At 35.8% G+C, this 21,431-nt stretch overlaps 1 protein-coding gene across 1 annotated transcript in view; it reads left to right on the top strand.

The window, feature by feature from the left end:
- Positions 1–21,431, top strand: part of FSHR (follicle stimulating hormone receptor) — a 248,305-nt gene that overhangs the window by 208,889 nt on the left and 17,985 nt on the right. Inside the window, exons 7-8 of the mRNA XM_051975245.1 lie at positions 3,636–3,704; positions 3,816–3,890. Of these exons, the coding sequence (XP_051831205.1) occupies positions 3,636–3,704; positions 3,816–3,890 (144 nt within the window). The remainder of the gene's footprint in view (positions 1–3,635; positions 3,705–3,815; positions 3,891–21,431) is intronic.

Here is a 21,431-nt window from a genome sequence, read left to right as displayed (position 1 = left end):
TAATTTATATCAGATTGCTTGCTGTTCTGGGGAAGGAAGGAGAAAAATGTAGAACTCAAAGTCTTATAAAAATGAATGTTGGAAACTATTCTACCTACAATTGGAAGAATAAAATGCCATTTTTTTTTAAAAAGAAGGAAATCTTTTTCCTCCAAATCTTTGACATGATCCCTCTTTTACTCATCATATTTAACTTTAGCTATAATTTATTTGTGCACATATCTTATTCTTCCTATTCTATTATAATTTCCTTGAAGCAGGCTAAATCAGTTTCCTTCCTTGTATTCCTAAAACATTTTTCTTTTCCTTAACGTTGTTTGTTGTATTACAGTTTTTTGACAAGGCCATCCTGGCCACTAACACTGGCAGTTGTTTTTCATCCCAGCTTAGGAAAAGGAAGAATTAATGGGAGATAAAAATTAGGAAAATAAGGAATAAGATAATAGTAATAATAATAATATAAGATTAGGAAGAGGATTTTCCTCCTGTTAGAGAAAAGGTGAAGATCAGCCCAAAGAGTTCCAAGAAGTGCTGAGTTAAGTGGCTTACATCCTCCTAGGAAATATCTCTAGAAATTGGAAAAAGTATCTGAAGTATTTTTCTAGCAGATTGGTCTCACTTTCAGCCTACTTCCAGATCACCTCCATCCCTAAAAGATATAATAAAGCAGGTTTTCTAGCAAAGCAATATTATTTTAGATGAAGATGGTTTAAAGAGCTCCATCTCAGTTTATTTATTTCTTCATTTTTTGCAAGGTATTCAGGGTTAAGTGACTTGCCCAGGGTCACACATCTAATAAGTGTTGAGTGTCAAGTTGAATTTCAACTCAGATCCTTATGACTCCAGGGATGGTACTCTATCCACTGTGTTACATGGCTGCCCGTTGGGTTAATGACAGCCATGTGGCAAGAAAGACTTGATGTGGATCATTAATTCAGAGTCTCCTGAGCTATAAAGTGGTCCCTGGTTGAAATTCTCTTAGATCATGGAAGTATATTTTAGCAAGTTACTGCTTTTCTGCTCTAGTGGTTTGAAAGAGCTAATGACTAATTTACACTATAGGGAATATCTGGCTCCCTTTAGAGGGCAAACTGACTAATTGCCAGAATGTCTCAGAAAATAACTTGCACCCTGCTCACCTTGCTCCTGATTTTTTTCATCTTTTAGAAAGGGGTGAGTGATACTGATGAGCTCAATAATTTACTTTCAAAATGTTGGAAAATGTTTTTAAAATCTTAGTTAAAGAGTTTCTTTTTAGGTTCAACTTACCTTCACCTTACTTATCAGGTTCAAAGAATAATCAATTTAGAACTGGAAAGGATCTTAATAGGTCATCTTATCTAATACTTTTATTTTATAGATGAAGAAACTGAGGTCAAGGAAGGAGAAATGATTTGTCCGAGGTCACATAGGTAGTAAAGTGGTGGGGTCCAAATTTAAACTCAGTTTCTCTGATTACAAATCTAATCTTTCCATTGCCCCACAAGAATTTTAATGACTATAGAATAATTTAGATTAGAAATAGGCTTTAGAAGTCTAATCCAAACTGAAAACTAAAGCCTAGAAAGTTCTTCCTTTGACTCAGTTTTCTCATCTGTATGTTACCTGATACATGTTGGCTCTATTCTCCCAGGGGCTGGTCTATTACAAGTCCCTCTATACTCTTAAGAGGTTGGGAGATTTTATTTTTCAATGGATTGAGCCAACATCACCTGTGTTCCCCCACTAATGATTAGTACCCCAACTCCATTTAAGTGCTTAAAGCATGCAATTTTCACAAAAGAATATTTACTTCAAAAATATATTAATAATAGACACCTTCTCCAACACCTCAGGAAAACAATCTTCTACTACATGTCTTCATTTTCTCTAGTGAATCCCATATGAAACTTAGCTCAGGTCCTAAATGGCACTGACTCTACATGGCCAAAGGCAAGCTGCCATTTTCTTCTAAGCTGGATTCTGAAATTTAATTCTAGATAATGGCTCCTTGATTCTCAGGACATTGGAGAAGGGCTGACTAAAACTTTTCTAGATTATTATATTTCTGGATTCTTTTTTCTCACATTCCTGGTCTCTGAAACTCCTGAGTTGGAGACATATTCTGAAATTAGAATAGAAAATCCAAGGAGGTATAGTTTTCATTTGGTTTGGTTTGGTTTTAGGGGCTGCATATACCCTGGAGAAAGGAAAATCTCATGGCTCTTCCTCTTAATTGATGGGTCTTACTATACCCAGTGATTGAACATGCAATCTCATTCCCCAGAGGTGAACACAAAGAGAAAGACTGCCAGTACTGCCTCAGGCCCTTTTGAAGACCACTGTTCCAGGTATGCTTCCAATGGAACATGTCTCCTTCCAACATGGTAGACTAACTGGAACTGGTTACAGAATATTTAAGTATGCTCCAGTCAATATGATTTTCTTTTAAAAAGCTCACTACAGTCCTCCAAGTCAAGATGCTAGTGGGTTAGGAAACTAGTGGGTTGCACATGGACCAGACCCTCATTATATGTAAAATAAGAGAGAAAATTTGAAAGTTCCATAAGATCCCATTCAGCATTGAATCTATGATTGTTTCTACTATAACATGCTATCTCTCTTTATTGCCTAATAGAGGGATTCTCTTGATTTTCAACATTTTTTTCTTTGCTTTTTTTTGTGAGGGAGGCAATCAGATTTAAGTGACTTGCCCAGAGTCACACTGATTTCCAACATTTCTGAATGCTCAAACTAGTCCAAGTGAAGGCAGCTTCTTGAAAACAAATGTTCTTCTTGAGGGTCATCCTTTAGATGAGTTTGACTTATTGACCAATAAAGCATGATTGTGAGAAGGAAATGATGATTGATCAATGGGAACAGGGTTGGGACAAAAGGTATTTAAATTAATCTATGTCCTGCTATTTTCAGCTTATTTTCATCTCAGTCTAGATACACAGAGGTATGGGGAAAATGGCCCAAACACCCTTAGTTATCCTCCAAAACTCAGACTCATCTTGTCTTGAGAGAGACCTACTCTCTCACCCTCCTTCCAAAACCTCACTTCTCATTTCACCATGTTGTGTAAATTGATATCATTTCTTCTCTTAACTTAATCCAGAGTCTCTACCTCAAACCCTGAATAAGCAGGTCACTGGGATAAATTTTTTGGCTGAGAACTGGGGGTGAAAAGGAAAGTCGGGGCTTTCAGTTTATCTGACAATGTAATTAAATCATTCCTCCTTTTCCCTACAGATAAGCCTGTTGCTTGACTTTATCATGGGTGAAAAGAATGAGGCAGTGAGGAAAAATGGAAGCAAAATAATTTTCCATCATACCCTCAATGCTCTAAGCCAATGGCTTTGTAACATAAGCACCACAGGATTGACAAGTATGTCTCTCAGCACCTCATATGGCAGGCAAACCCTCCACATGTATAATACAATAGAGCCAGAACAACAGTGCCCACCACCTTACAAATGCCATCTGCTCTCCCGATGCTGCTGCACTTGAGGGCATTTTTTTATTTATGCCTCTAATTGCAGTCGTCTGATCTTACCCCTGATGCTTCCAAGTCTGGAGCCTCTGTCTCACTTGAAAAGCCTGTGAATAGGAGGAATCTCATTATTGGTTTTTAAATGCTTGCTTTATTGCAGATGGCTGAATAAGAATGGGATTCAAGAGATACAGAATCAGGCATTCAATGGAACCCAACTGGATGAGCTGTGAGTAAGCTTACCTGGTCTTCCAAACCACTTAGAGGCAGATAGTTCTTCAGACACTGTTATTTATTAATATTCATCTGGTCCCCTTTTTCTCTTCTTAACCCTCTGCAGGAATCTTAGTGACAATATTAACCTGGAAGACTTACCTAATGACATTTTCCAAGGAGCCAATGGACCAGTCATTTTGTAAGTAGCTACCCTTTCACCCTTGTTCATTAGTTCTGACTTGGATATCAAAAGCCAATGTTTGCTACACAGCACAAAACCTCTCTACAAAGACTTCTGGGAATGTTTTGAGACTGCTTCAAATCTTGTGCAAGTCCTAGTATATTATGTACATGTGTATAATATGCATGTCTCTGTGTATATTAAACACATATGTACATATGTGTGATGGATAAGTGATACACATGCAGATATATACACACAAATATACATATATTGTTTGTAGTGGTCATTTGTTTTTCAGTCATGTACAAATCTTTTTGACCCCATTTGGGGTTTTCTTGGCAAAGATATTGAAGTGGTTTGCCATTTCCTTCTCCAGCTCATTTTACAGATGAAGAAACTGAGGTAAATAAAATCAAGTGACTTGTCCAAGGTCACACAGCTAGGAAATGTATGAGGCCAGATTTAAACTTATGAAGATGAACCTTTCTGATTCCAGGTCCAGTATTCTATGGATCAAGCCACCTATTTGTCTATATATATACATACATGTGTGTATATGTTACATATATTTACATAAAGAGACCATATAGACATGTATGTATGTGTATGTGCAATGGCATATTCTTATATACATGCATGTACATATATACATCTAATGTCTTGTGTGTCACACATATAACATATACAGTTAGGGGTATGTATATGTATATAGATATAAGTATACACACATACACATACTATATAACCTTTGGAAATTAGATGATATTGGAGATAGAAGAATGTACCTGGAGTCTGAAAGACTGAGTTGAAACCCATCCTCAGATACTTGCTGTGTGATCAGAGCAAATTATTTCACCTCTGTCTGCCACCAGATCCTTGTCTATAAAATGCAGATAATAATAGCACCTCCCTCTCAGGATTGTTACAAGAATCAAATGAGATACTAGTTATAAAAATACCACATGAATGCCAGCTATTATTATTATTACAGTTAACCACCCTGCAAAAAGAGATTGATTGCTATCTTCCATCCCCACAACTTACTCTGAGCAATCTTGAAATTTCAGACTCCCTGTAATTAGGTAAAACAAAAAAATGCACTGATCTGTGGATCCTCATTGCCTAACAAATAGAATCCAAATTCCATAGTCATTCAAGAACCTCCACAAACTAGTCCGTAACTAGATGTCCCATCCATTCCCTTGTTGCTCTATATATACTCTACATTCCAACCACTCTTCAATGCCTCAACATGAAACACATAATCCTGCTTCCACATCTCTGATCATGCTTAACTACTCACCTGAAATTTGCACTTTTCTCCTCTTCACTTATCTAAGTACTATCCTTCCTTTGTTGTTATTGTTAACAAAACAGCTCATCTACCTTCTCCATGAAATCTTCATTAAATAGATTAATTGACTGATTGGCTTGAGCTTCAGTGATCACTGTCTCTTTTTAATTCCTATAACAAGTCTTATCCATAGTACTCAATTTTATCAAAATTAATAGAAGTAGAATATATTCATGTAGAGTGCTGGAATTCATGTCAGGAGACATAACTTCAAACCCTGATTCTGCTACTTACTAGTTCTGTGATCGTGGGCAATTAAGTGAAACTCTCCTATAGTCAGCTTCTCAATCTGTAAAAATGGGAAAAAAACTTGTACTCCCTACTTCAGGTAATTAGGACAACATTTTGCATACCTTAAAATGCTACTTAAATATGATTTGTTAACACGCTTATAGCATGTCTTGCCAACTAAAATATAGCCACCTCAAAAGAAAGTGTGATGTTTTCTATTTCTATGTGCCTTTATTCCCTAGCTTAGTGTCCTGTACTTACTAGCTATTTTATTGTTAAAGATGGTGCAAATACTGTGGCCTCTGCAGAAACATGTTCTTTGGAAGAAAATGTAAATATTTCTATTTGAAGTTAGAAGGATCACCTTAAAAGTTCAGAGGCCATTGCTTCAAGGGACAACTTCAGTCTCATCTTTTCTATACAATCTTTTGTATAGAACTGATGTACAGCACTTAAATTTTGCAAAACTTTTACTCAGTCAACTATCATTTATTAAATAACATACTTACTTTGTGCACCCTTACTATGTGTCAGGCATTATGCTAAGTGCAACAGATACATAGAAATGCAAAAACAAAAACCAATCACTGTTCTCAAGGCAATATGCAAACTACATTGTATAAACATGATATATACAAAATAATTCAGGGGTAGTTTTAGAAGCCAGGCACTTTGAATAAGAAATACGGGAATGGTTTCTTTTAGAAAGAAACTTTAGCTGAGACTTAAGGGAAGCCAGGGAAGCTAGGAGGCAGAGATGGAAATAGAAAGTTTTCCAGGTATGGGGGACAGCCAGCAGAAATGTTCAGATTATGAGTAACATGGAGAAGGTTCATTTGATTTTCACAACAATGCTGTGGACTAGGTGCTATTATTATCTGTTGTGATTCAGGAGCCACTTGCCAGTGGCTGCTGAAGGTCTAATTTAGACCTGTAGAATGGATCTCTTCATGTGAGAGGATGATACAAGGAGACTGAGAGGCAGTTGCTGTTCTCTGACCTCTCTCCTCTTCCCTCTGCCTACAATTTATTTCATTCCCAGTCCACAAGCAACCCCTGTGTCATTAAAGGCTGCTTTGCAACTCTTTCAGATGTTATGATTCACAGTATGGAGGCTCTCAGAAAATTGACCTGCCCCTTCACTTAGGCATGGTCCTTAAAAATTATCCACACTTTACTGAGGCTGAGAAATTGTCTGAGGGAGAACTGAACTTAGGTCTTCCAGATTCCAAGTCCACTCTGCCACTTAGCTAGGTTAGTGCTTAATAAATTCTTGTTAATTTTAATTGATTGATTGATTTAGACCTCAATCATCATTTTCTTTTTTGAACTTCTCTAATAAGTATGATCTATACTTCTCTATTGAAAACATTTAACAGAAATTGTGTCATAGTGTAGAATATATTGGACATGGAGTCTGCCTTGAACTAGAAAGAATAAACAAGATAATTAATCCATTAGAAATCATTTACATGGCAGTCAGATTTCAAGAGTGTATCCTTCATGACTTTCAAAGACAGAAAAAAGAAGCTTATTTTGTTCTTATTAAAGGAGCAGCCTGTTAATTCTGTGTAGCTCAGATAGGAGCTGACCATGGTCCTAATTGCTTTGAATAGCCTTCTTTCACAATAAGAAGCAAAAACAGGTGTTGGAAGAGGGGAGGATGTTAGAGGACTACAGAATCCAATCTGACATTCAACTACCACTTTAATTTACAAAAGAGAATGTGGCTTAATTTGAGATGCTCAAGGATAGGAAAATGGAAAGGGGAGATGGGAATAGAAAACAAGGACATTTAGCTGGAAACTGTCCCTCCTGACATTTCCAAAGTGGGAGGTGGGACAAGGAAAGACAAAGAAAAGTTAGAGAAAGGATTGTAAGCAGAGTTTGGGTCATGGTAGTCATCAGATCATGCATGGTAAGAAGAAGAGAAAATCCCTTATGGGTCTTCTAGAGGCTGTATATGTATATACACACACATACATATACATATACATATACACTTGAAAAAGATAAGAATTTTTGAAAGGCAGTAATAAAAAATGCTTACTATATGCCAGACACTGGATTAAGCATTTAAAATTATTATCTCATTTGATCCTTATAATAACTCTGGTGATAGGTGCTATTATTATCCCCATTTTACAGATGTGCAAAGTGAGATAAACAAAGATTAAGTGACTTGCTAGTCTAAGACTATAGCTTGTGTGACAACAGAAGTGAAAATAGAATATCAAAAGTAGAACAGAATCCAGTTCCCTGTAATATAAAGGTTCATAAGAGGGAAATAGAGTTAGGATTAGGGTTAAGGTTAGAATTAGGGTTAGGACTATGAAGAGCAAAAAGGGTAGGTAGGAGGCTGATTGGGGTTTGGGAAGAGAATAATATAAAAATTCTGACCAAGGAGTTTCCATTTTATCAGCCAATGCAATGAAGAGTTATGAACATTATCAGACAGTGGAGGGGGAAAAAGGAAGGATATTATGATCATGATCAGATCTGTGCCTTAGATGATGAAGGAAGGGGGCATATAACATTTATTATTCACCCACTACAAGCCAAGCACTGTGTTAAGGACTTTTCAAATATTATCTTATTTGATTTCACTTGCTTCTTCCAACACTATGAAATAGTGTTATTCTTAATACCATTTTACAATTGAGGAAACTGAGCACTTAGTGATTAAGTGATTTATCCAATCATACACCTAATAAGTGTCTAAGACTGCTTTTGAACTCATTGTTATGCTATTATTATCACTATGTTATTATTATCCTTTATGCTTGGAGGATAGTGAGATGGCATAATGGATAAAGACCAGCCCTGAGGTCAAAAAGACCTGAGTTCAAATCCAACTTCAGACCTTCACCAACTTGTTTATGCCAACAAATAATTTAACCTTTATTTTTCTCAGTTTGTTCAGCTATAAAATGGATTAATAATAGCACCACCGCCCAAGTTGTTATAAGGTTAAAAAAATATAATCATTTTAAAGTGCTTAATCCAATGCCTGGCACACAGCAAGTGCTATATAAATATTAGCTATTATTACTATTACTATTATTGTTGTTATTAAATGCCTACTTGATACTAGATACTATGGTAAGTGCTAGCATTAAAAGCACAAGTAATGAGACAATCCTTAGTCACAATTTTATTTCTAATGAAGAGAGAAATCAATACCTAAATCACTAGTCATATAGCATAAATTAAGGCAGGTATGTGCCACAGTAGAAAGAGCATTGGGCCTGTCATCAGAAAGACTTCAAATCAGACACTTACCATCAGTGTGACCTTGGGCAAGTCACTCAACCATTGTCTACATAAAACTGAAGAAAATGGCAGACTACTCCATCTTTGCCAAGAAAATCCTATGAAGACTTATTCGATAGGATCATGAAAAGTTGAACATCACTAAATGACTGAACAATAATGATAGCATGACTGAACAAAAATAATAGCATAATATATACAGAATGAAGGAGAAGAGAGATATGTCAATCATTTAAAGAGATATCAAGGTCAAATGAGGAATTTTTAAGGATATGATGGACCTAAACAAGTTAGTATGCAGCAAAGAAATCCATTCAGTAGGGATATATTGAAGTTGGAAAACAGACAAATGGATTAACAACTGTAAAAGATGAGAGAAGAAGGGACTGAGAACATGAACAAAAAGTTGGCATTAGTAAATAGAAGGGACACATTCTTCACCAATAAAAGTAAAATAGCATAGAAAGACAAGATTTAGAGACATTTTGAGATATAGAATAGAGAAAAAGAAGGAGTTCATCATTGATGGCCTTTGTTTTCTAAGTACAGTAGGAAAAAACTATAGCTAATGAAAAGAATAGGTGAAAAGGCAATGGAAGCTTCTGAAAAAAAAGTAATGTTTAGAAAAGTCACAAAGGACAACAGGATAGGAATTAAATCAAAGAGGAATGAAAGCTTTTTTATGTACCAGTTGGAAGTCTAGGAAGCATGGTGGAACCCTACAGAAGTGTTTAGTTGCTTAGGAATATGAATAGAAGAAGCAGATGGTAGGGGAAATCTAGATTTGAGGATTGGCAGGTTGTGAACACCAGGCAGTTGGACAAGAGAGTAAAGGGATCAAGAAGGGAAGATAGAACTGATGAAATATAGTTAAGACCATAACGAGAGGAAAATGAGTCCAGAGCAGTAGTAACAGTCCAAGAGAATAGAAACTAATGAGGCAGCATGGTTCAATAGAGAATGCTGAACTTAGAGTCATACAACTAAGTCCAAATCCTGTTTTTTCCATTTATTATCTATATTACCTTGGATGAGCAAGTCATTTAACATTTTCCTCATCTGCAAAATACATTATGTTCTATCTAATGTCTTTTCCAGTTTTGGATCTATGATACCATAACTGGAAGTTTTATCAGGAACAAAGAATAAGATTTGGTAGAGTAAGAGAGGAATTTGAATAGATCATAAGATTATATAGACAGGAGCATAAACTCAGATCTGAAAGGAACCTTTAGACCATCTAGTCTAAATCTAAAATTTCACATTCACATAAACTGAGATCTACAGAGGTTATATGATTTGTCCAGTGTCACAAAGCTATTAATCAGCAAGGCTAGTATTGAAACCAAGGTCTTCAATCTCTAAATTTGTCATTCTTTTGAATATACCACATCTGAGTTTGTGATGAGAGAGAAGAATTTCTGAGTTCAAAATCATAGAGGTAGTACTATTATGTACAGTACTCAGATTTAAAATATGGTCAGCCCTTTGGGTGGCACAGGTAGACTGAGTGAAGCTCTAAATCATAAGAATTGAGGAAGATGATAAGATAAATGTATATATCAACACATATCTTAGTCCAGGTATTAGAATTAGTGATTTGAGAGACTATGAGCATAGCACTGAACTTGCTGAGGAAAAAAATGGCAAATGATCTAAAAAAATGACAGAAACAAAGATTGGTTGAATGATAGGAATTAGTAGAATGAACTTCTGGGTGATGATAAAAGCAGAAAAGGTTTAGATATGGAGATAGGGAGTCAAAAGTCAAGAGCCAACAACCCTAATGGCCCCACAAATTAAAGGGTCATAAAAGAGGGAGCAATCAGCACAGAGTAGCCAGAGACTGAGTGTCTACTGGAACGACCTAGGTTTCCTTGAGCTCTCACTAGAATATGGAAAAGGGGAAGCAGAGAGAGCTCTAAGGTCCTGATCTTGAGTGGGTTTCTGGTGATATGAAAGCCCTAGTTGTGTCTGACAAACTATAGGCAAGAGAACTGGCATCTGGGCATGATAGCATATGAGGTATTTTCGTTTGTCTCAGATAACTCAGTGCCCTCCAACACAAGAGGAGATGCTTTTAAATGTTGCAACAGATTCCACGTTCTATTGAACTCCACACTTCCTCCCAAACGAGACCAGCATTGGACCCTACCTTCTCAGGTCCAATAATGATAAAGGAAAATACAGATAAAGGAGAAGGGAATAATTCTAACCTACCTAGGCATTTGATGGTAATGAAAAGCCAAGGTATTGTCAATTCATGGGATTAGACATTCAGCTACTCCATGGCTCAGTGGATTCTAGGACAATAGGTTGTTGGGCTGCTAACCCAGTTAACTTCCACCAATGGGGGAGCAAGTCAGCCTACCTGAAGCAATAAGGCATTCTAAGGAAGGATTGAAGCTGCCTTATTCCAGGTAATAGCAACCACTGCTATCGCCTTAACTACTACCTACCCTCAGATCTTGGTAGAGACAGCCCAGGATCCTAAATTTAAGAGTTGTCAAAATAGTAGTTCCTCCTAGGATCATCAGCTGCCCTTTTAGGCTAATCCTCACAGCCATCATTCATGGCTAACAATCCCCCTGAAGAAGAAGCTTTATATCCTTACTATGATTAAAACCAAATGTTGATATAACAGGTAACCAGCATAGCTAAGTAGCAAGGTACCATGACAGGTAAACAGGAAGCAATGTGGGTCAGGAATGGCAAATCAAGATTACCATAAACCCTCACAACCAAGTGGAGATAGTGAAGTATCCCGAGTCTAAGAGTCCCACAAATAGCAGCCTCATGGCCACCAGCAGCAAGCATCCTGCTTCCTGAATGGATCCTACAATCCTCATCTAAGAAAGTAATCCTCATGGAAATGAAGCCTGAAAACTACCTCCACAGATGGTATAGCACCCATCTCTTCAGCATCCACAACTACTGAAGATTCAGCAAGACATTCTCAGAACCAAAGTTTTTGACATTTGGTCCAACATCTAAAGTGAAAATTGCTTTACCAAGGGAATAATATTTTAAAATATGAATTATCATCTACTCAGGTACTCTACTCTTAGGGTCACAGGATTTTTCCATATGATTGCCACTGAAACCTTCATATATGTCATCTCTTGCTAGAAAGTGAGCTCTTTGGGATCAGGGACTATCTTATTTTCTTTCTTATTTTCCATTTGAATCCTCAGTGCTTTGCACATAATATAGACTTATTGAAAACTTTTCCTATTCATTCATTCATTCATTCTCTTAAAGTGGCTAGCGTTAAGGAGTATTCAACTAGTAAAAACTGGTTACCAACCAAATGAAAAAGAAAAATTTGGAGTTTTCTGTTTTTCAGTTGTTTTTAACCTCCTTCAGTCTTTCAGAAGGTAAACATCACAGACTGGAGTTATATTTGAAATAATGTGCAAAGATTGCCTCAAACACCCACTGTCCATTAAGAGTTAGAAAATATCTAACTTCATAACAGAAAAGGTCAGAGTGGCAGAAACATTCATGGATATTTTAAAAAAAGAAAAGCTCCAGACTTAATTCAGAAAACAGAAATAACAAACCCAGAGATTAAAGCCTAGACAAATTACAGTTTATTAAAAATGTCATTTATTACTTAGATGTCTTAAATTCATGCCTGGGGTCCAGGGATCTCAGAATTTGCCTGGAGCAATAAAAATGAGATCATTAAATTTACATTCTAGTGATAAAAGTTCAAAATCTCCTTTCACCTAAAACAAGAAAGGTGATAGAGATCCAAATTCAGGAATTGCAATAAAATGTCTCATCAATAGACAAAAAATTGTGGGTCATTAAGCCAGACAGACCTCAACATCAAGGGTCCATGTCAGTCAATGCCTTCTTTTGTGCCTGAAACAAATAAGGACTTTAATGAGTATTAGCAGGATGTCAGAGGCTAAAACCTATAAAAGGAACTTCACATCCTACTGAAAAAGAGGATGAACAGGGCAGGAAGCCCCAGGCTTCAGTGTTTGCTCTCTGTCTTCTGATAGTAAGGTTAGAGGATGGAGCAAAAAACTCCCCCTAAAAGATCATTATACAGTTCGTAGTCCAGCTCTTTCCTACTAGCTATATTTCTGGATTTGACTTTACCATAATCATCACCCTTCATCTCACTGAGAACTTTTCTTCAATGTCCCTTTTTCCTCCTGTACCTTCTAAACTTTTTGGCGTATATTATTTTTCCCACTTGTTTATAAGCTTTTTGAGGGTATGGACTATCTGTTTTTTATTTATAACTTCAGAGTTTAGCAGAATTCCTAACACATAAACATTTAATAAATGTTTCTTGAATTGAATTGAATTATGTCCATGTTGGCTAGTCCTCACACCATCTTAATTGATCTTTTCTTCATGTAATCTAGCTTAATGGTGCTAAAATGTGGAATTTAGCATTTCATCATGCTATAAAAAAATAAAGTTCAAAAGTAGTCATAATGATAGTCAGGATGATTATTAGTATCATTATCAGAAACGGTTAGATTTAGGTGGACTGAGCACTGGGTCTAAAGTTGAGATCCAGTCTCAGATAACTTACTAATGGCATGCATTATATTGTCATTGCATGATTTTTCTTTGGTGTTTGCTGTGCCCAAATTTTGAAGCTATTTGAAGATGGTACAAAGCCGAGAGGGACAGTTTGTATACTCAATGACAAAATCAATATCTAGATAGATCTTTCTAACTTAGAACAATGATAAAGTTTCACTGGGACAAATATGAAGAAAATTGTACACTTAAGTTTGAAAAATCAGCTTCACAAATGCAGGATTGGGAGGCAGCACTAGATCACAGTGGAGGGAAATTCTGATGTTTTAATTAATCATCTATTTAAAGATAATCAACAATGTGTGATAGTTAAAAAGACAAATACCTAGACTAATTGAAAGTCAGAGTATCCAAATAAGGGAAGTGATAAGGTCTTTGGTGAGACAGCTAGATAAATAAGATGATATTTTTAAGTAAGACAATATTTTTAAAGTAAATCACTTTAATACATTTAATACATGCTATACAATAACAATAATAGCTTGCATTGATATCACACTTTAAGGTTCACAAAATGACTTACAAACATTATCTCACTCTTACAACAACACTAGAAAATAGGTGCTATTATCTCTTCTGCAAATGAGGAATTCCCGACAGAGAGAGATTAAATGACTTGCTCAGGATCACACAATTAGTAAGCTATCTGAGACTGGATTTCAACTTAGGTCTACCTGACTCCTGACTCAGTGCTTTATTCAGTTTCTTATGATGATACTCAACATCATCATTATTACCATTGTTACTACTTCCATACTTTATTTTTTTCATAGCATGAGAAAATACTAAGCTACATGTTTGCACCATTTAAACTAGATTACATCTAGAAGAGGGCAATTAAGATGGTGGGAACCCCAGCTATCACAAGCATAATTCAATTCAATTCAAGAAACACTTAATAAATGTCTATGTGTTAAGAACTCTGCTAATCGCTGACAATACAAATTTTAAAATAGATAGTCTATGCCCTCAAGAAGCTTATAATCAAATGGGAAAAAATAATATACACAAAAAAATTATAAGGTGAGGAAGGAAAAAGAGATAATGCACAAAAAGTTCTCAGTGAGATGAGAGGTGATGATTATAGTAAAGTCAAATCCAGAAATATAGCAGGTTAAGAAATAGTTGCATTGTGAATTGTAAAAAGATTCTTTGGGGGGAGTTTTTGCTCTACTCTCTAGCCTTACTATCAGAAGACAAAGGACAAGGACTGAAAACCAGAACCCTACTGAAGGAACTGATGAAGTATGAGTACCAAAACTGATGCAATATTTCAGGATGATGACCCCAGCATAAGAGTTTTCCTGCATAAGACATGTTTAACTATGAGAAGACTAAGACTTGATTGTTATCTTCAAGTATCTCAAGAGCATTATCTAAAATCACTTGTTTAATAAACATTAAGTATCTACTATGTGTCAGGCACTATACTAAGCCTTGGGGTTACAAAAAAGGGCAAAAGATAGTCCTTGTCCTCAAGAGGCTTACAATATAATGAGGAAGACAACATGAAAACAAATGTATACAAAGGAAGTTATAGACAAGATAAATAGGAAATCATTAACAGAATTAAAAGGGATTAGGGAAGGCTTCCTGTTGATTTTCCTTTAGACCCAAAGGAAGCAAGGTAGTTGGAAGAGAGGGGAATACTGCAGGCATGTAGTACAGCCAGAAAAAAAAGTCCAGAAAAGAGAGATGACTTATCTTGTATATGGAACAACTGGGAGGCCAGTATCACTAGATCAAAGAGTATATGTCAGAGAGGGAGATATAAGAACACTAGAAAGACATACCATTTTGATAAGTTTTGAATGCCAGACGGGAATGAGTTCATTGGAATCTACTGGAGTTTATTGAGTTAGGGAAGGAGTTGACATGATCAAATCTGGAAAAATACACCCACTTATTCTGGGCAGATGTCAGAGGCAGAATGACCAGTGGGCAGAAATGGTAGACAAACAGATGTGGGCTCAATGTCAGGAAAAGACTTCCTCACAGTTAAAACTGCCTCAAAGTGAAATGGACCACTTCCAGATCTAGTGAATTCCCCCTAACTAGAAATTATTCAACTGAAAGCTGAGTGACCACTTGTTAGAGATATCTTAGAAAGAATTCTTAGGCAACTTGGATGAGATACCCTCCAGAGTGACTTACTTAGGCATTGAAATTCTGTGACTCTTGATCATAAACAGATAAAACTGCCCCAAGAATATATGCACATGACAACTTTCTGGTTGTTTCTTTCTCTCCAAGAGCACAGAAAACAAACCTAACAGGAAAGGCAGCCAAGAATTTCTGACAACTGCCCATATCAGTTCACTGTCACAAGATTACTCCTAGTTCTTCACACTTGCTCTGTCTTTCACCCAACACCTGCAGAAATAAGTTTGCAATGATCCCAGTGGCCTATTTTTGTAATACTTTTCCTCAAATAGACCCAAGTTAATTAACACCTCTGCAGGCTCAAGACTTTAGGTAAAGTTTGTGGAGAGAAGCTTTTCTGTTTAAAAAAGAAATTGAGAAAGAGCAAGATTTGGGAAGGGGATAGGTTGCAGCAAGTTGGGGGATTCTTTATGAGATGAAGGGAAAGGAGGGGAATGAAAAGACAGTACTCCCCTCTCACAGCCTTCTAGAACCAAAACTTCCTTTCTTGAATTCTTTGATCAATATCTGAGCTCTAATTTCCCTTTCCTCATCCTATTCTATGAAAAGTGTTCAATATTCTGGTCTTTAAATCTCTCACTCTAGGTCAAAGACCTGGTTACCCTATGCTAGCTTCAAGTTTAGCATCTCTAGCAACCATTCAACATAACAAGTTGACTCCCAGCAATCTGAGGAAATATGCTAAAAATTGGTTTAATAAACCATTTCCTGAAAGCAGGTTTTTCTTGGGGTCAGGAAGGAGAAATAAAAGAGGGAGATAACATCCTACCAGGGGGAGAGAGCAGAGAAGCAGTGCTACTGGAAGAACCAGTCCAGAAAAGAGGGACTGGGAACCCTGATTACAAATTTCAACCACTTCATTCACTACAAAACTGACAACTGATGAGTCTCATAAGTCTTGACCTTGAGGATCAATTTCTGTCACTAGCTTTGACTTTTTTTTTTTTTGGTTTTGTGATCTCTGCATTCTGAAGTCTTTCTTAGCAATGGAGCAATTGTTATTTCCTTGGGAAACTGATCTCTGTAGGGAAAATTTAATACATTGCCTTGCTGAGCTGGAGCCAATACAATCCTATTCCGATGGTTTATCAAATTGATTTGGCTATAGCTCAGATTCATTTGATAGTTCAGATTCAAACACTGAGTTATTTGTATGAGAATGATTCTGTTCCATTACCCACAGTTCTATAGATAGTAAATTGCCTTTTTATCCCAACTGGGATCATGAAAGAGAGGTCTCCTAACCATCTGTCAGTGTAGTGTACACCAGAAATGTGCTTTCACTTATGGAAATGATTGACCTGTAATAATATCTTTGCTGGAAGAAAGAGAAATTGTTCAAATCCAATTTGTGGCACTGACTATAACATAGTTTATTAAATGAGGTAGGGAGTAAATTTTAACCCTTGTCGATCCTGACCCAGCAGGGCATCCCTTAATCAGCTATTGTGTCCTATTCCATCTCGGAACCAAGAGGCTCTCCATGAGCTAATACACTGTTAACAGGATGTTTCAAAATCTCCAGAAGGAGAGATGAGGGGTGGATCCTTCTGGTGCTCAAATTCTCCAAAGCAGTTGCTTCCATCATTTCACTTATGCTGAGCTATTTTTCCAATGTTATCCTTTAAAGCACTTCATATCATTTCCCTAAACTCATTTTCCATCCTCATTATACATCACTCCCCTTCTCATAGTCAATGATCCAGCCAAATCGGCCTTCTCTTTTCCTCACATGTGACACTCCATATTTTATCTCTTTGCCTCTGCACTAGTCAAATAGCAATGCCTGGAAATCACCCCCTCCTCACTTCTGCTCTTCAGAATGCCTCTCTTCATTAAAGATACTACTCAAGCACTACCTTCTACATAAGGCATTTCATATTTCCTCAACAACTAGTGACCTCCTTCACAAATATAAATATAAACATATAGAGACAAATACAAAGCAATTTTAACTATTTTGCAGTTTCTGACACAAAAATTCCAAAGGCTAAGCTTTCTAAAAATCTATCTCTATTCCCCACTTCACTTCCTGGCCTGTGCTATATAGTATGTCAATTACATTTCTGACACAAATATTCTATGTTTTCCCCTAGTACATATTCATTGATTAGTCCCATAAATTCTAGTTTCTATTTCTCTAATTTTTTAATGCAATTCTCTTTATCCTTGTTAAAATCAAGTCATTGTACTCAAATCAGGGATTGACTGTACTAAGCATTCTGGAACCTTTCTGACTGTTGGATGTGTCACTCCTAGTAATAATAATTAATAATATCCAATAGTAATCCATAAAAAAACAAGTAAGCAGACAAACCAGGACCAAAAAAGCAATCCTCAACTGGGTTATATTAAAGCCATATTTATGTGTAGCTAATATTCCCTTATCTTGTGCTTTTGTGCTTTAGTATTAAAAATCTTCAGATTTTTTTCTCTTAAATTTCATCTTTATTTTCACAATCAATTCTTTTAAAGATATTTAATATGTATAAGGCATATTGCTAAGTGTTGGGAATGCCAAAAAAAGGCAAAAATGCAGAAACTGTCCTCAAGGAGTTCACATTCTAAAGGAAGAGATAATATGAAAATAACTATATACAAAATGTGTGAGAAAACGTGGATAGGCTTGTACAAAATAATGAAGAGCAAAATGAGCAGAACCAAGAGAACATTGCATATAACCACAGTAACATTGTTTTAAGAAAAACTTTGAGCAAATAAGTCACTTGATTATTATTATATATAATATAATATAGAATTATAAATACCCAAATTAACTAAAGAATCTATAAAAAAAGAGGCTATCCACATTCAGAGAAAAATTTGATAAACAGAAGTATGTATAGAATGATTTTATGTATATATGTCTGTGTGTAAATATACATGCAGATATATATTTATGTCTCATGGCAGCCATCTTCAGGGAAAAGAGAAGGGAAGAAAAGGAGAGGAAAAGAATGTTACATGAAAAATGACAGCTTTATTTTATATTTAAAAGGAACAGCAAGTTGTATTAATAGATTTGCAGTTTCATGTGCAGTCATCTTTTTCTTTTAATTTTAAATTATGAAAATGATGGAGGACAGCCAGTTCAAATGCATAGAGTTAAAAAATGGAGTATGATGTTAGGAAAGTAGACCAGGACAGATAAATCAGAGGGTGTTTGAGAGGAAATGAGATGTGTAAAGACCAAAAAAAGAAAGAAAGAAAGAAAGAAAGTACCAGGTTGTAAAGGGTCTGAAATGCAAAGTAGTGGATATTATATTTGGTCTTGGAGATAATAGGAAGCCCCTATATAGTTTATTTGAGTAATAAGGGGGATGTAGTCTCCCTCTTTAATGCTTTGGGAATACCATTTTGGCAGCTAAGTAGAGGTTAGACTGGAGTTTCCCACTCCAGTGGGAGATTTTAGACATTGAGATGAATTAGACTATTTAAATATTTTAGGAAAGAGATAATGAGTTGCTTTACTGAGATGGCTGTTTAAGTGAAAAAAAGAATGTATATGAAAGTCATCATGAAAACAAAATGACAAGACTTGACAACAGATTAGATATGTGAAGTGAATGTGAATTAAGAGTTGAAGCTAACATCAAGGTTTCCAGTCTGGATGACTGGGAGGATATAATAGTGATAGAACAGACCCTGACAGTAATAACAAAGTTTAGAAGACTGATGGAGGGAGCTGGGGAAGATGAGAATTAAGAAAATAGATAATGAGTTCTGGTTAATTGTTGACTTTAAGATGCCTATTGAACATCCAGTTCTTGAATGATTATGAGAACCTGGAGCTGAGGGAGACATACTAAAGTCTGAAATTCGGGAATCATTATATAGAGATGATAATTCAACTCAACAAGTGATAAAAGAGAGTCCAGCAAGAAGCCCTTAGGGCATTATCCATAGTTAAAAGGCATGACCAAGTAAAGATTCAGCAAAGGAGATAGAAAAGGAGTTGTCATAAAGCATAAGAACAATTATAAAAATAGATAGGAGAGAGTATCCAAGAAACTAGACCAATTTTTCCTTTGCATTTGTATTCTGTTCCACTCTAGTTCTGTTAATTCTAGAACTGTTTTCTAAAGTTTTAGTAATCCAAATCAATATAGCTTCACCCACAAGTATAATTGGAACATTATCTAAGCCATTAATAAAATCATCAAATGGTGTTTATTAATTAAGGGCCTAATTATACATATCCAGCAGAGTGTTAGGCATGGATAAATAAACTACACATTCACCTCCTACCCCAAGAAAACACCTGAAGATAGAGATGATTATGATAAGCACAAGCAGTGGAATAGATATATAGTAAATGAAGAAATGACCAAAGAAATTACTTTATCCTGGTATTTGGGGCCTCAGGTCAACTTATTTTCTTTATATCCTATTTCTCCCCTATACAAATTCAGACTTGCACCCAGTCTAATCTATTCCTTATTTTCTGCATACACCATAATTATACTCTCACCATGACTTCAATTGTTCCCCTGCCATAGAATGCCGTTTTATATATGTGAAATCTATTACTCCCATAGTCCATAATGTAGTCTTACCTTTTCCACAGTCTTCTATTCTATTGAACATACAAACACTATAAACACTAGAAGTTTTACAGTAAATGGTCTCTACCTGCAAAGCTAGTTGGTCAGTGAATTTAGAATTGAATTTGGAAGACAAACTGAGTTTAAATACTACCTCAGACATTTATTAGTTGAATAAACCTAGACAAGTCAATTACCTCTGCTAATTTCCTCTTCTATAAACTGGGGAATAAAACCTATCAACTAGGGTTGTTGTGAGGATAAAATAAAATGATATTTATCAAGTCTTTGCAAATCATAAAGCATTATATAAATACTAGTTATAATTTTACCTGTAATTTTCATTTCATATTTTTGTTATTGTTTTTCCTATGTTAAGTTTATGTCTAAGTTATGTTCAGTCAATGTTACCATTTTAGTTATTATTTTTCATAATTTTTCTCTCCAAATAAACCTATTCTAAACAAGAAACCAGTTTTACTCATCTTTGTCTTGCCACAGAGAGCAAGAAAGAGCTTCTTAATTCACAAATATACAGGTCAAATATTGAAAAAAAAAATTATCACTTCAAACCCATGTTACTACAATAGGGGCTCTATATGTCTTCCATGTCCCTGGTTTCCTTCCTCTTCCTCAAATCAAATTTGACAAATTAATCTCCCTAAAAAATTGATTTTATCATCATTGGCCTGCTCAAAAATCTTGAAAAGCTTTCCATTGCCTAACAAAGCCTAGACGTCCTAGATTTTAAAGCCCAATCCAGCTCCGCCCTATCAATTGACTCTTTTTCTCCATAGTTCAACATCTTTTACAATACTCAGAATGATCTACACACTATGCAATGGATAAATCATACTCATCACTATCTCTGTGCTTTTACATTACTCCTTTGATCTAGAGAAGAGAATTCAGAGATAAGGAGATACTTGTCTAGTGCTGTTTCCTATGTCCCTCACTTGTCATCCTCTAAACATCAATAGCCCTTAGTGTCTGGGTTGTATTTAATCACTGGCATCCTCTGAATTAGTCTCTGGAAGATGATGCTTACTAGAATGAAACATATAATCTCATCTTCCCCGAAAAGTCCCAATTGCCTTCTTTTAATCCATTTGAGAGGAAGAGGAAAGGAAGAATTTGGGCCATCCACATGCCTCCAGATGAAAATAATGAACTAGCAAAGTCTTAGAAAAAGGAGAATCTGTCTCACAGGCTCTTTCTCTATTTGAACTCTTGTCTACATAGTTGGAATATATGTTGATATTACCTCAAACAAATATTCTCACAATAGCTCAGTTTTCTCATCTTCCTTGACATCAAGCTTTGTCACACATAAGAATAGTCGATGTTTTGATCTCACCATAATCAATGAGTTTTTTTATTTCAATAGTTCAAAACTTTAAAATCTCTTAATTAGAAATGAGG

The sequence above is a fragment of the Antechinus flavipes genome, chromosome 2 (genome assembly GCF_016432865.1).
Source record: "Antechinus flavipes isolate AdamAnt ecotype Samford, QLD, Australia chromosome 2, AdamAnt_v2, whole genome shotgun sequence".
In the NCBI taxonomy this organism is placed as follows: domain Eukaryota; kingdom Metazoa; phylum Chordata; class Mammalia; order Dasyuromorphia; family Dasyuridae; genus Antechinus; species Antechinus flavipes.
The sequence above is the reverse complement of the archived record's forward strand: the minus strand, read 5'-3'. Positions and strand labels throughout refer to the sequence as shown.